The 12,689-nt window shown below is 39.8% G+C and overlaps 1 protein-coding gene across 1 annotated transcript in view; it reads right to left on the bottom strand.

The window, feature by feature from the left end:
• Positions 1–5,833: 5,833 nt before the first annotated feature.
• Positions 5,834–12,689, bottom strand: part of fgfrl1b (fibroblast growth factor receptor like 1b) — a 39,049-nt gene continuing 32,193 nt past the window's right edge. Inside the window, exons 4-7 of the mRNA XM_046848725.1 lie at positions 9,663–9,752; positions 8,257–8,535; positions 7,746–8,099; positions 5,834–6,952 (exon numbers count right to left, since the gene is read on the bottom strand). Coding sequence (XP_046704681.1) covers positions 6,828–6,952; positions 7,746–8,099; positions 8,257–8,535; positions 9,663–9,752 — 848 coding nt within the window. The 3' untranslated portion in view covers positions 5,834–6,827. The remainder of the gene's footprint in view (positions 6,953–7,745; positions 8,100–8,256; positions 8,536–9,662; positions 9,753–12,689) is intronic.

The following is a 12,689-nucleotide window of genomic DNA, read 5'->3' as shown; positions in this document are numbered from 1 at the left end:
ATTTTAATTTTTTTATAAAATCCTAATAAAATGTGTAACTAAGCATAAATGTGATTATTTGATTCTTTGTCCATGATCTGATTCTGCTCTTTCGTCTCTCAGTGGTATGAATACGCAGTGTGCTGTGCAGGTTCTCGTTTTGGTTTTATTGGCTGTGCAGTGTAAAGCCGTGCGTTCACGTAAACAGGAAGGTACAGCGAGCAGAAACCACACTGAATGTTCCACATCACTCTCAGCTTTCAATTTTCAGGTCAGATGTGTGTATTGTAATGCGGAGAGCTGATGAGCCGTGATGGTTAACAGCTTCTCGTGAGAGTCAGAGCTGTGAAGTGAAAAAATCACACAGAAGCAGAAAATGCAGAATGGAACAAAAAAATAAAAAATAAATAATTAATTAATCCAAGTATGTCTGCTGTGTGTGTGTGTGTGTGTGTGTGTGTGTGTGTGTGTGTGTGTGTGTGTGTGTGTGTGTGTGTGTGTGTGTGGTTTCACAAAAGCTTTATTACTGATGTGCCATGTGTATGTGTTTTAGAGACTCTCTCTCTCTCTCTCTCTCTCTCTCTCTCTCTCTCTCTCTCTCTCTTTTCTCTCTGCTCTATCTCTCTGTGTCTTATTTTTATCTCTATTTTTATCTCTGTCTGCCCATTTGCTTTTCTGTCTCTATTTTTTTCTCTCTCTGTCCATAATTCCTTCTCTATATATTTATATCTCTTTTCTGCCTGTCTCTATTTATTCTTTCTCTCTGTTTCCTTTTCTCTGTCTGTCTGTCTGTCTGTCTGTCTGTCTGTCTGTCTGTCTGTCTGTCTCTCCGTTTGAATGCCTCACTATCTGTCTCTCTGTCTGTCTTTGTTGCTTGATTTCTCCTCTCTTTCCATCTGTCTGTCTTCTGTTTTCTCTTTATTCTTGTTCTTTATTTCCCCTCTTTGTCTGACTGTCTGCTTCTCTCTCTATTCTTTCTCTCTGCACTATCACTCTATCTGTCTGTGTCTCTCATTATTTTCATCTCTATTTCCTTCTCTCTGCCTGCCTGTTTGCTTGTTTGTCTGTTTGTCTGTCGGCCTGTGTCTCTTTTTTGTCTTTTTATCCATAACCCCCCCTCTATTTTTTCTCTCTTTTTCTTGTTTGTGTCTCTCTTTATTCTTTGTCTTTATTTCCCCTCACTGTCTGTCTGTCTGTCTGTCTGTCTCACTTGCTCTCTGTTTCAATGTTTTTATTTGATCTGTAACACTGTACTGCAGATTTCTAATACAATCTAAAATAATTTCGATTGTAAACACACACTTCAGTGGCTTCAGAATGTGTGTGTGTGTGTGTGTGTGTGTGCATGTGTGCATGTGTGTGCGTGTGTGTGTGCGTGTGTGTGTGCGTGTGTGTGTGTGTGTATGTGTGCATGTGTGTGCGTGTGTGTGTGCCTGTGTCTGTGTGTCTGTGTGTGTCTGTGTTTGTGTGTGTGTGTGTGTGTGTGTGTGTGTGTGTCTGTGTGGTGTGTGTACGTGTGTGTGTGTGTATATGTGTGCATGTGTGCATGTGTACATCTGTGTGTCTGTGTGTGTCTGTGTGTCTGTGTGTGTGTCTGTGTCTGTGTGTGTGTGTGTGTGTGTGTGTGTGTGTGTCTGTGTGTGTGTGTCTGTGTGGTGTGTGTCTTTTCTAATAATCAGCTGTAATGCTGAGAGTTGGTGTCAACATTAAACACACCGCTGATGTCCCACATGTCTGTTCATGTGTAAGTGAATAACAGGCGCTTAAGGTTTTCACTCATCCACGTGTCGCTCAAGATCCTGCAGCGGCTCAAGAACCTGCACTGAACTTCCTGATGGGGCGGAGCTTCTTCAAATCCACCAGATCAAAAGCTCTTAAATTTTTCCTCTCATCAGCTGCCGAATCGCTGCAGGGCTAAAAGATCGTTCTTCATTTGTCCTAATCTCACATCTGCAGGTGCCATTTATCAGGTCAGGTGGTTAAACACACACACACACACACACACACACACACACACACACACACACACACACACACAATGTGACCCTTTGACCCACATATCCCAATATTTTCTCCATATTTGTACTATATATCAGCCATAACATTAAATCCACCTGCATTATATGGTGTAATTCCTGCTTTTGCCACCAAAACATCTCTGACTAGGGTGTCCAGTGGTTCCTGGCACCAGGATGTTCTCAGCAGATCTTCTGTGTAAAATCTGGAGTCATGCTTATCAGGTTACTCAAAGCATTCCTGAACGTTTATCCTGCTTAAAAGTGTTATTATCATGCTAGTCACTGTTATTAGCATGCTAATGCATATCTATTTAGGGGTGTAACTGTAGGGAGTCTGCAAAAGTGTTTAGGTAGGTGGTACCTGTCATAGTAACGTCACACATTAATGCCAGGAGCCAATATTTTACAGTTGAACATCACCCACAGCACCATACTCCCTCCTGCAGAATGACTTCTTCCTGCCTGGGGTGTTTTTTTAACTGTTAGTATAATGTGATGCAAAAGAAAATGGGATTTTTTAGACCAGGGCTCATTTTTTTGTATTGCTTTATGGTCCAGTTCTTACAATACAGGTGCCATCATGCACTGTCAGGAGTTTTAATGTTCGGCCTGAAAATATGATATGATATAATATAATATAATATAATATAATATAATATAATATAATATAATATAATATAATATAATATAAATGATCCATTTTACACTTTCTCATGACCTGAGTATATGAAAGTGTATAAAATATATTATTTTATTTATTTTTTCAATAAAGATTCCATTAATATTGGAAAACTTAAGAAAAAACACGTATTTGCTTGTTTTCATTTAACAGCATTTATTAACGCATGTATTTAATGTCTAAATTATGATAATCTGAAATTAATGTACATTTTAATGTGTACAAGACTAAAAGGAACATTCAGTGTGTCAGTTTTATTCGACATTAATGTCACTGGCTCCCTCTAGTGGTTAGTATCGTATTTCCTTGATAGTACAACAGCAAAACACACACACACACACACACACACACACACACACACACACACACACACACACACACACACACAGAGTATTTTTTGTATTAATATATTGACAATTTACTTGCATTAACACCCATGTTGTATAATTTCCCTGTGTACTTTAAGATATATGTTCAAAATAACAATAAAAGCCACTTGACTTGAGCTACACATTGCTGTGTGAATATACAGGTTTTTTCTCTTTTTTAGTTTCATGCTTTTTACAGATTTTTGGAAGCAGTTTCTCTTTTTTAAATTTACATCAGACTACTAACAAAAACTCTTCTTTCAAACATTTTCTTCATTACGCTTCACTCTGAGCTCACAGATTCCATGCGGGAACTTTTCCTTCTTACATGCTTCAATTAATGTCTTTTCAGTATAAAAAAGTAAATAAATTAAGAAAAATATATAAAAAATAAAAAGGTCGAACATCAAATATTTTTCAAGGCCCAGTTTTTTAATGACTATACAAGACCAGTAGAGGGCAGTGTAGCTCCTTTTCAATGAACATGTTTTTGCAAATGAAAAAAGATGTGAGGGTTTTTGTGAAAGCTTTTGTGGGCAGGTAACGGGTAAATTATCAGTTATGGCATTGGACTAAGGCATTGGACTTTGGAACCCGAAGGGTGTGTGTTCCAATCCCAGCCACACCAAACTGCCACTCCTGTGCCCCTGAGCAAAGCCCTTAAGCCCATACCTGCTCAGCTGGATGAATGAGATAAATGTAAGTTGCTCTAGATAAATACATTAATGCATAAATGACTTGATTAGATCAGTGTTACTGAAGTTTTAATGCAAGGATGTTGCATGTTTCAATCCCAAAAGGACCTTTTTTGCCAAAGGTGGATAAATAACTTTAACACTGCCTTTTCTGTGTCCATGTGGTTCAATTTTAAACTCCAAAAAAATGGTGGACTGGTGATTGGTATATTTACAGAATGGTCTCATCCGGGTTATTTTTCTAGAATAGATCCTGACCTGCCTCACAGAATGTGAAACTTCAACAGCCCACACCTTCACGCCTGTAACCCAACTCAGTATTAATAAGCAGAAGATCCTGCTGGGACTGTGGCTCTTCATTTTCTCACTGCGTTCCTCTCCTAAACTAATACAGCGTCAAACACAAAGTCAACACATACCTCAGTCGTGGCCTGATTCTTATTCTCACTGCAAAGGAGGTCCGTTTGGAGGAACTAACATTAGAATATAGCAGGAGATCTTCCAGTCCAACCCATGGGAAGTATATCTTTATGGAGGTGGCTTTGTACACAGGAGCACCGTCATGCTGGCAAAGGTTCGGGTTGTCCTATCTCAAAGGAGTGGAATATTTCATTTTACTACATCTAGAGAAACCCTATAGAATTGAGTGTCCCCAGTTTGGAAAAAAACAGATATGGCTGAAAATGTCAGGTGTCCCAATACTTTTGTCCTAATTAGTATTTTTTTTTTTTCTAAATAGTTTCCTCATTTAAATAAATAAAACAAAAAAAAGCAAAGCGAATAAAGGAGACTTTTTGGTCATATTTATTGTTGGAAGGCAAAAACTTTTTCATTAAAAAAAAAAAAAATACTCAGACCATCATTTGTTTATTACAAAAATACTATATTATAATATGCTTACATCAGCACCACAGTGACATCGCAATGTCCATGAAGCAGTAGAGAAAACTTTATAAAACAAACACGAAAAGGCCTTGGGATCTCATTTATCTCCATATTGTATAACACGATAATCTCAACACAAGATTGTCACAAAAAAGTAATTTAATATATAAAAAAAGTCTTAGATACAAAACAAACTTTGCAAATATTGCATGTAAATGCATCGTATGGCTTAACGATTATTCTCTGATTTTTGCATACTCTGGACATGAAAAAACAATCGTAATACTGCATATAATCAGATGAATATGCACATACTGGAAAAAAATAGATGAGAACGTTAAAGCAAAACACAAGAAAAAGCAACTTTTACAAAAAAAAAAAAACAAAACAAAACAAAACAATAAAATCTCCCAGTCTTCACAAAGGAATCACATTAGAAACAGAAAATTGAGATAAAAATAAAAACACAAATCCACAGTATGGGCTTCTGATATACACTTATTTAAATGAACATACACACTGTACACAAAACTGCGCATCCTCATCCACGATTCATAGACACCCACATATCACTATAGCGTGCTGTGTATGTTTCTTGTGTACTGAATGTAGTCCATCTACAGAATCTACCAGGGGAAAGAAACCACCGAGGAACCACCACTGACCAGGGTCTCTGAGAGTAGGTTCATTCTCAGTATAATTCTGGGTTTGTGTGAGTGTGTGTATGTATGTTGCTCAGATTCTACCTTGTAGGTTTTCTGTCATCTACCGTTGTATCTATAAGGATTCTTTTACTGTATTTCTAGAAAATCTTTGAGTAAAGTTCCATGTAGAACCCTTTGGCAATGTCTCCCTACCTAAAATAATACCCTGAGGAACTCCTAAATACCCTTCAAGAACCATTTTATTGAAAGTGTATGATACACCAGGGAAGAACAGCTAAATGTAAATAGCTGACAGGTTCTAAGTAATAAAATGAAAATGTCACATGTAGACTCCAACCATCTTTCTCATCTTTTCTGCATTTTTTTAAATACCAAAACAGTTCAGATAGATAAAACAAAAGAATAATAAAAATAAAGATATAGACAGTAGTTTAGTGGTTAAGGCATTGGACTTTGGATCCAAAGGTTGCAAGTTCAAATCCCAGCCTGGGCCCTGGAGCAAGACCCTTAACCCCTTGCTCAGGGGCCCAGGAGTGGCATCTTGGTGTGGCTTGGATTTAAACTTATGACCTTTAGATCCAAAATCCAATGCCTTAACCACTAAGCTACTACCTCTCCTCCCCTTTAAAGAGAAAAAGATTTTTACTTAAAAATTTGAGTTACCATATACCTACCCAGGGGATACATTGGTTAAAGGTTCATTAAAGGATACATTAAAGTTTTTTCAGGATTTTACCTCCTTGTTGTACTGGTACTCACTGGAAGACCTTGTGATGCTGAGGCTAAAATCCTTGAAGCATTGCTATACTTAACACAATAGCCACCCAGACAGGGGCACTGCTGAGAATGAAACACCACCCAAATAATACCTGGTCAGTAGCTTGTGGTCCCTTTCCTTCTGGTAAAGAGTTTCCAGAGATGGACTACAGTCAGTGTGTTCGGTGGCTTTGCATTTGGTCTCCAGGACCTTGATAAGTTTTAGGTGTGCAATGACTTATAGTTTAATACGAAACAATTCAATTAAAAAACACACACAAAACATGATTCTTCCTGCACTGAGAATTTTCAAGGTGAATGTGGTCTACTGGAAGATCTACAGCATGAATAGGTTCCACGATTGGCTTTTTTTTCCCCTTGAACCTTACCGTCAGTGCTCAAGCGTAATGCAGTCTCGATCCAGCGTCCTGACCTAAACAGAAGACCCACTGTTCATGTAAAGCAGGCTAGCAGCATTAGCTCAGTTAGCTTATCATTTGAGGCACAGCTAAACCTGTTAGCGCTGGTAGTGAAAATGCTGGTGTACTTTCCCCTCCACGTGAGCATGCGAGTGTGTGTGCGTATGGGTGTGGGTGTGAACGTCCGTGTAAACCTTGGCGTAAGTTTTTGCTGGGCCACCGAAGCCCGGGGATCCCGTTCCCATAAGTCTGTGGTTGGGGAAGTCAGGGCTGCCCCTGCTGGGAATGCTGGGATCCTTATCAGGACCATGGCGCTCTCGGTAGGGTGCAGAGCGATGGGGTAGGGGGCCGTGACGGAGGCGACTATGGCACAACCACAACACTATCGTGCCAACCATGAGCAGAGCGGCAGCTGGGATGCCGATGATCAAAGGCCAAGGAAGGCCAGAGTTCAGGTGAGCTGGGGACAGGTTTCTCCACGGGGGTATCTGCATTACACAAAATACACACCTTGTTAACACAAATAATTAAAAATATATTAATCAGGACTTGCAAAAACAAGCAGGTAATCAACGAATGGTTAAATCTCTATGAGGTGGTATCAAAGGGTCTTAAGACTAATGGTGTAACTGGTGCTATTCTGATCACGTGAGTTACCACGTCATCATTGAAAGCAAGTTAAAACAAAGAGCAAATGTGAAATTCTGCATAAAACTGGGCAAATCTGCCGCAGAGACGTTTGATATGAAATACGGTACAGTGGAGCTTCAAGAGACGACGGAAGACGACGAAACATTAGGTAGACCTTCAATGAGCTCAAGATCAGAGAAATGTGGAAACCATTCAGCAACTTGGGCATGATGATCGTCACAGAACAATCCACATGATCTCACTCCCGCAACCACCCTACTGTCTTTTGCAGACTTTGCCCTTTTCCTGAAGATGAAGATGCTGCTCAAAGGTCACTGTTTTGACACCATTGCGAAGAGTCATACCAAATGGCAGATAGGAGCTTGATACGCTTTGAAAAGGAGATTTCCAGGACATGTTCCAGAAGTGGCAGGAATGCTGGGGGCACTGTATTGCTGTGCAAGGGGACTATTTTAAAAATGACAGTGTGGAAACATAGATATATAAAGAACTTTCTTGTAAACAGAGCAAGTCTCAAAACGCTTTGATACCACCACATCGATAAAAAAAATTATTTGGGCTCCCATGTCTTCAGCCTACCAGGATTTTACACCACTACAAACCATCTCTGTTAAAGTCATTCATACACACCTGAAAGGACAGTGAGGTAGGCACTGCGAAAGTTGTATCCCATAGAATTTGCTCCGAGGCAAATGTACGTCCCAGCATCCTCGTCCCGGGCTTTGACGATGGCCAGTTTGTTGAGATACGAGCCGTCAGGTCGAGGCCACGCCTCTTTGGTGCGCAACACCATGTAGTGCTGACCGCCGATCTCAAGGGTGGTGTTGTAGCGCCGCTCTGTACCCGGCTCGAGCTGCTTCAGCCACTGGATCACAGGCTTCACGTCGCTGTGGACTTTGCACTGGAATAAGGCCGTGCCCCCAAGTTCCACCGTCGTGTTCAGAGGGTGGTTTCCAGTCAGCAAAGGTTTTGCGTTTGTACGCTCTGAAAATGACAGAGCATTTTTTAAACCAGGTCCTCCATAGAATTTGAACCAGTTAAATCATACTTGTAAATTTGATTAACAATTTTATCGCAGGTGTTTTAATAACAGGAAGTAAGCGTGACATTTTACTCAGTCATTATCACACCATGAACTTACCAATCACCTCCACCGTGTAGGTGGCGTTGATTTGCCCTGCGGTGTTGAATACACGGCAGGTGTAGCGAGAACTGTCTTGTGGCTGCAGGTTCTTCAGAGTTAGGGTCCACTGAGGCCGTTTGGCTCTGGTGGGGGTGGGAATCTGCTCCTGGTCCTTCCACCAAGTAATGCAAGGTGGAGGGTTTCCTGTGGCCACGCAGTTTAATCGCACTGAGCTGCCTACAGGCTGTTCCCGAAAACGTCTGCGCATCTTCATGGGCTGGCTGAAGCGTGGCTTTACTGTGGATACAATTCAGTTCGGTGTAATCGGCGCAGTCCATACATTTTGGATTATACCAAACCAGTTGATTTGCGTTTATTTATTTTCATCTGATTCAGTTAATTTAGATCAGTTTTGTTTATCTCTTTAAAAAAATAATTCACTTTATCATTACCCCAAATCAGTCCAGTTGAAGTTGGTTTACTTTAGTTCAGTCTAATTAGTTTTAATTTAAACCAGTTCATTTTACTGCAATCCAGTTGCATTCATTTCAGGTTCAGGTTTATTTATGAATTAGTTTAATTTAAATCAGGTTATTTTATTTTATTCCAAAATCGTTCACTTTAGCATGACCTAAAATCAGTGCAACTGAAGTCAGTTTACTTCAGTTAAATCTGATTCATTTAAATTCAAACCAGTTTATTCGACTCCACTCCAGTTACATTCATTTCATCTTTAGGTTTAATTCTGGTTCTGTTGAGTCACAATCAAGTCAGTTCATTTCAGTCTGAATACAATTCAATCATTTCAGTAAACTGAGTGTAGTTTCAGTCAGACCTGTTCAGTTTATTCTAATCCAAATGATTATATTTCAGATTTTTTCTAAAGACTCAGTTAAATAACTTGTTAAGTTTAATTCATTTCAGAATAATCTCAGAATCTCGATTACTTAATCCAATTCAGTTCAGGTGAAGTGACATATATTTTTAGGAATGCAGTTCAAGATCATTCAGTTGAGTCAAACTGTAGTTGGATTGGTTTAGTTCAACTTATGTCACTGCACAGTACAAACTTAGTACACCAGAAATCTCTTGCAATTTAATTCATAGCTAAAATATTCAAATTCCTGAAAACTTCTGAAATCTCTACAAGTGCAGTCAGCATCAAACAAGGTTTAATAGAAGCAAGAAGGCCTAGAACAATGAAGTGTTTGTGCACCATGGGATCGTAGTTATGATAAGAACATACACAGTGCTGAGATAAGAGAACTGGGATTTGCTCCTAACAATCTCCATCAGATATGAAGTTAACACCAAATCAAGGAATCAAGCAACTCGACAAAGCTGTGTGTGTGTGTGTGTGTGTGTGTGAGTGTGTGTGTGTGTGTGTGTGTGTGTGTGTGTGTGTGTGTGTTTTGTGTGTTTACCATATGGCTGCCCGGCTTGATCCATTGATGCTGTTTGGAGGCAGGGTTCCGCTGCCATTGGAGGAGGCTTGGTTGGAGGCTCAACATTGTCTGAAACACACACAAGAACACCAAGAACAGTTCAGCAAAGGTTCTTCCAAAGATGATGGCAAGAAAACAAAAACTTTTAAACAAATTTTAAACAAATTCTAGAAGCTTATGGAACAATCACAGCCATGAGATATAAATCAATAATGTACAGTTATAGGTTACGGAAATGCAGAAACACACTATATGGACAAAACATTTGGGTTTTGGTGACATTTCCAGCTATTAATATCGTTTTTCGCACAATGGTTTATTATAATGTCTACTGTGCAAAGTACACAAAGCCAGCTCCATGAAGATATGTTCTACATGGGTTGGAAGATGCGGAAGATCTACTGCTATCTCCACAAATCTCCACAAAATCTTCCCAGAAGAGTGAAGGTTATTATAACAGCAAACAAAAATAATGTGGATAAACGATCGTGTGTTAGGTCACAGCACACATAGCTGGTTCCAACACTACATAAAAAAACACTCAGTTTTTTATTCTATTGCTGTTTATACCAAGACATATGATGCACAGGAGATCATTTCTGCCTGTGGCCATCAAACTCCCACCGAGTGTTAAACAGCTGCTCCACTATATACTATACTTTCCCTCGGCTTCTCCCATTAGGGGTCGTCACAGCGGACCATCCGCATGTTTGATTTGGCACGTTTTTACATCTGGATGCCCTTCCTAACGCAACCCTCCCCATTTATCCGGGCTTGGGACCGGCACTAAGGCTTGTGCAACCCTAGTGGCTGGGGTTAGGGTTAGGGTTAGGGTTAACCCTAAATCCATACCTAAATCTGAAATAAAAATCTCCTTACATTGGAAATCTGCTGTGCATTGAGCTGTAAATAAAGAAACAGCATTCCACTAGCATTAATATTAGGTTGTGATGTGATAGTGTCAGAGCTGCTGCAATGGGAAATTAATCAACGCCTTCTGAACAATCAGAGGCAGACACCCACACACACACACACACACACACACACACACACACACACACACAACGACACACAAATAAACACACACTACTGGATAGCAGTGTTTAGTTCGAAAGCTCATAACATAGGTGAGATTTATTTACAAAGCTGCACGAGTGAGCAGAATCTTTCGTCGTGTAAGAGTGAGAAATGCTGCCCGAGGTGTGTGTGTGTGTGTGAGGCTCTGTGGGAACACTAATCAGGCTAAGCTGGTGTATTATTGTAACAGAACTAAGGAGTGAGCAGAGAGCAAACACTGGAGTATTGTTTCCTCTCTCCAGCGTCTATGTTGGTTTAACTCTGAGCAGGAACCAGAGAGCAGAGTTTAACCCCCGACTGCACAAGGCTCAGAGAGCAGCTCTGTGTGGACACACACACACACACACACACACACACACACACACACACACTCAAACACACACTCATACATACACACACACACACTCAACTTAATAAGGAATATATACAAACACCAAAATACACATACACACACAACACACATTGATATAGAAAATACACACACACACACACACACACACAGAAGTAGAAGCAATACACCTAAAAACGCTTCTTTATTTATTTACACAAATGTGCCACACTCCTTCCCACATGCAGGAGATCTCTCTCTCTCTCTCTCTCTCTCTCTCTCACACACACACACACACACACACACACACACACACACACAGGTGAAGGAGCTGCCATGTTAAAATCTCTCCAAGATTCTTTCCATGTCTCTATTTATCCGATGCAGTGTGTGTTTGGTCTAGCTCGGAATACTTCTAGGGGAATTAAGCAGCCGTCCAAAGGCCACAGTCGCCCCACACACCCACACACACACACACCCATACACACACGCGCATACACACACACACGTCAGCGCAGCACGTGTTTGCCAATTGTGTGTAAAGATGATGAATGCAGATGTGTTATTATCTGGAGGAATGAGCTGTAACTATAGAAACAGCAGTTTATTAGCATGCATTATTATCTGGAGGAACATCGTTACTTCTAGCAGGACGTGTTTCTGGATCAACAGTGCTTTGTTGGATTTGGAACGTTTCTTTTGACCAATCAGTGCATGCTGACATCACTCCTCTCGGCCACGCCCCCTCTGTGTTGCTGCTTAATGTGTATTTCTCTGTAACAGGGTTGTGTGTTTGATTTGTGTTTCGCAAATTTAAACCACAGTTACAGAAAAATAATCAACTTTATCAATAATCATATCATACATCATTACGATGCTATCTCTGCAAACACAGACAGACAGACAGACAGAGAAACAGACAGAGAAACAGACAGATAGCTAGTCAGACAGAAAGAAGTATAGATAGATAGATAGATAGATAGATAGATAGATAGATAGATAGATAGATAGATAGATAGATAGATAGATAGATAGATAGATAGATAGATAGATAGATTTTGTGGCCACACACACACACACACACACACACACACACACACACACTCATATATTTAAGTACTGTCTACTGAAATAATTATTACTGTTGCTTATTACCTGCATGTCCGGATGCTACAGCAGCTGCAGTGTTTTCCCATACGTCTGGAGTTTCCTCCAGGTTCACCGATTTTCCTCCCAAAAACAGCCTGGTAATGCTAAGTGACTATGTAAAACCGAAACTCTGCATGAATGAGTGTAAACAAGTTTGTGTGTCCCAACAATTGTGTAATTACATCTTTCTGGGAGAGGCTCTGGGTCCAGCACAACCCTGACCATAACTAAATAAGTACACATATGTGTATTTTATATATATATATATATATATATATATATATATATATATATATATATATATATATATATATATATATACATACTTTTCTTTGTGTATTTACTTTTGATTAAAAAATGTGCAAAATATAATAATAACAGTAATTGCTAGTGGGGACCAAACAGAAAAATTACTAGTAGGGACCTAAACCCTCAAGGCACCTTTCTCTTTC

Source organism: Silurus meridionalis, chromosome 5, assembly GCF_014805685.1.
Source record: "Silurus meridionalis isolate SWU-2019-XX chromosome 5, ASM1480568v1, whole genome shotgun sequence".
NCBI lineage: Eukaryota > Metazoa > Chordata > Actinopteri > Siluriformes > Siluridae > Silurus > Silurus meridionalis.
The sequence above is the reverse complement of the archived record's forward strand: the minus strand, read 5'-3'. Positions and strand labels throughout refer to the sequence as shown.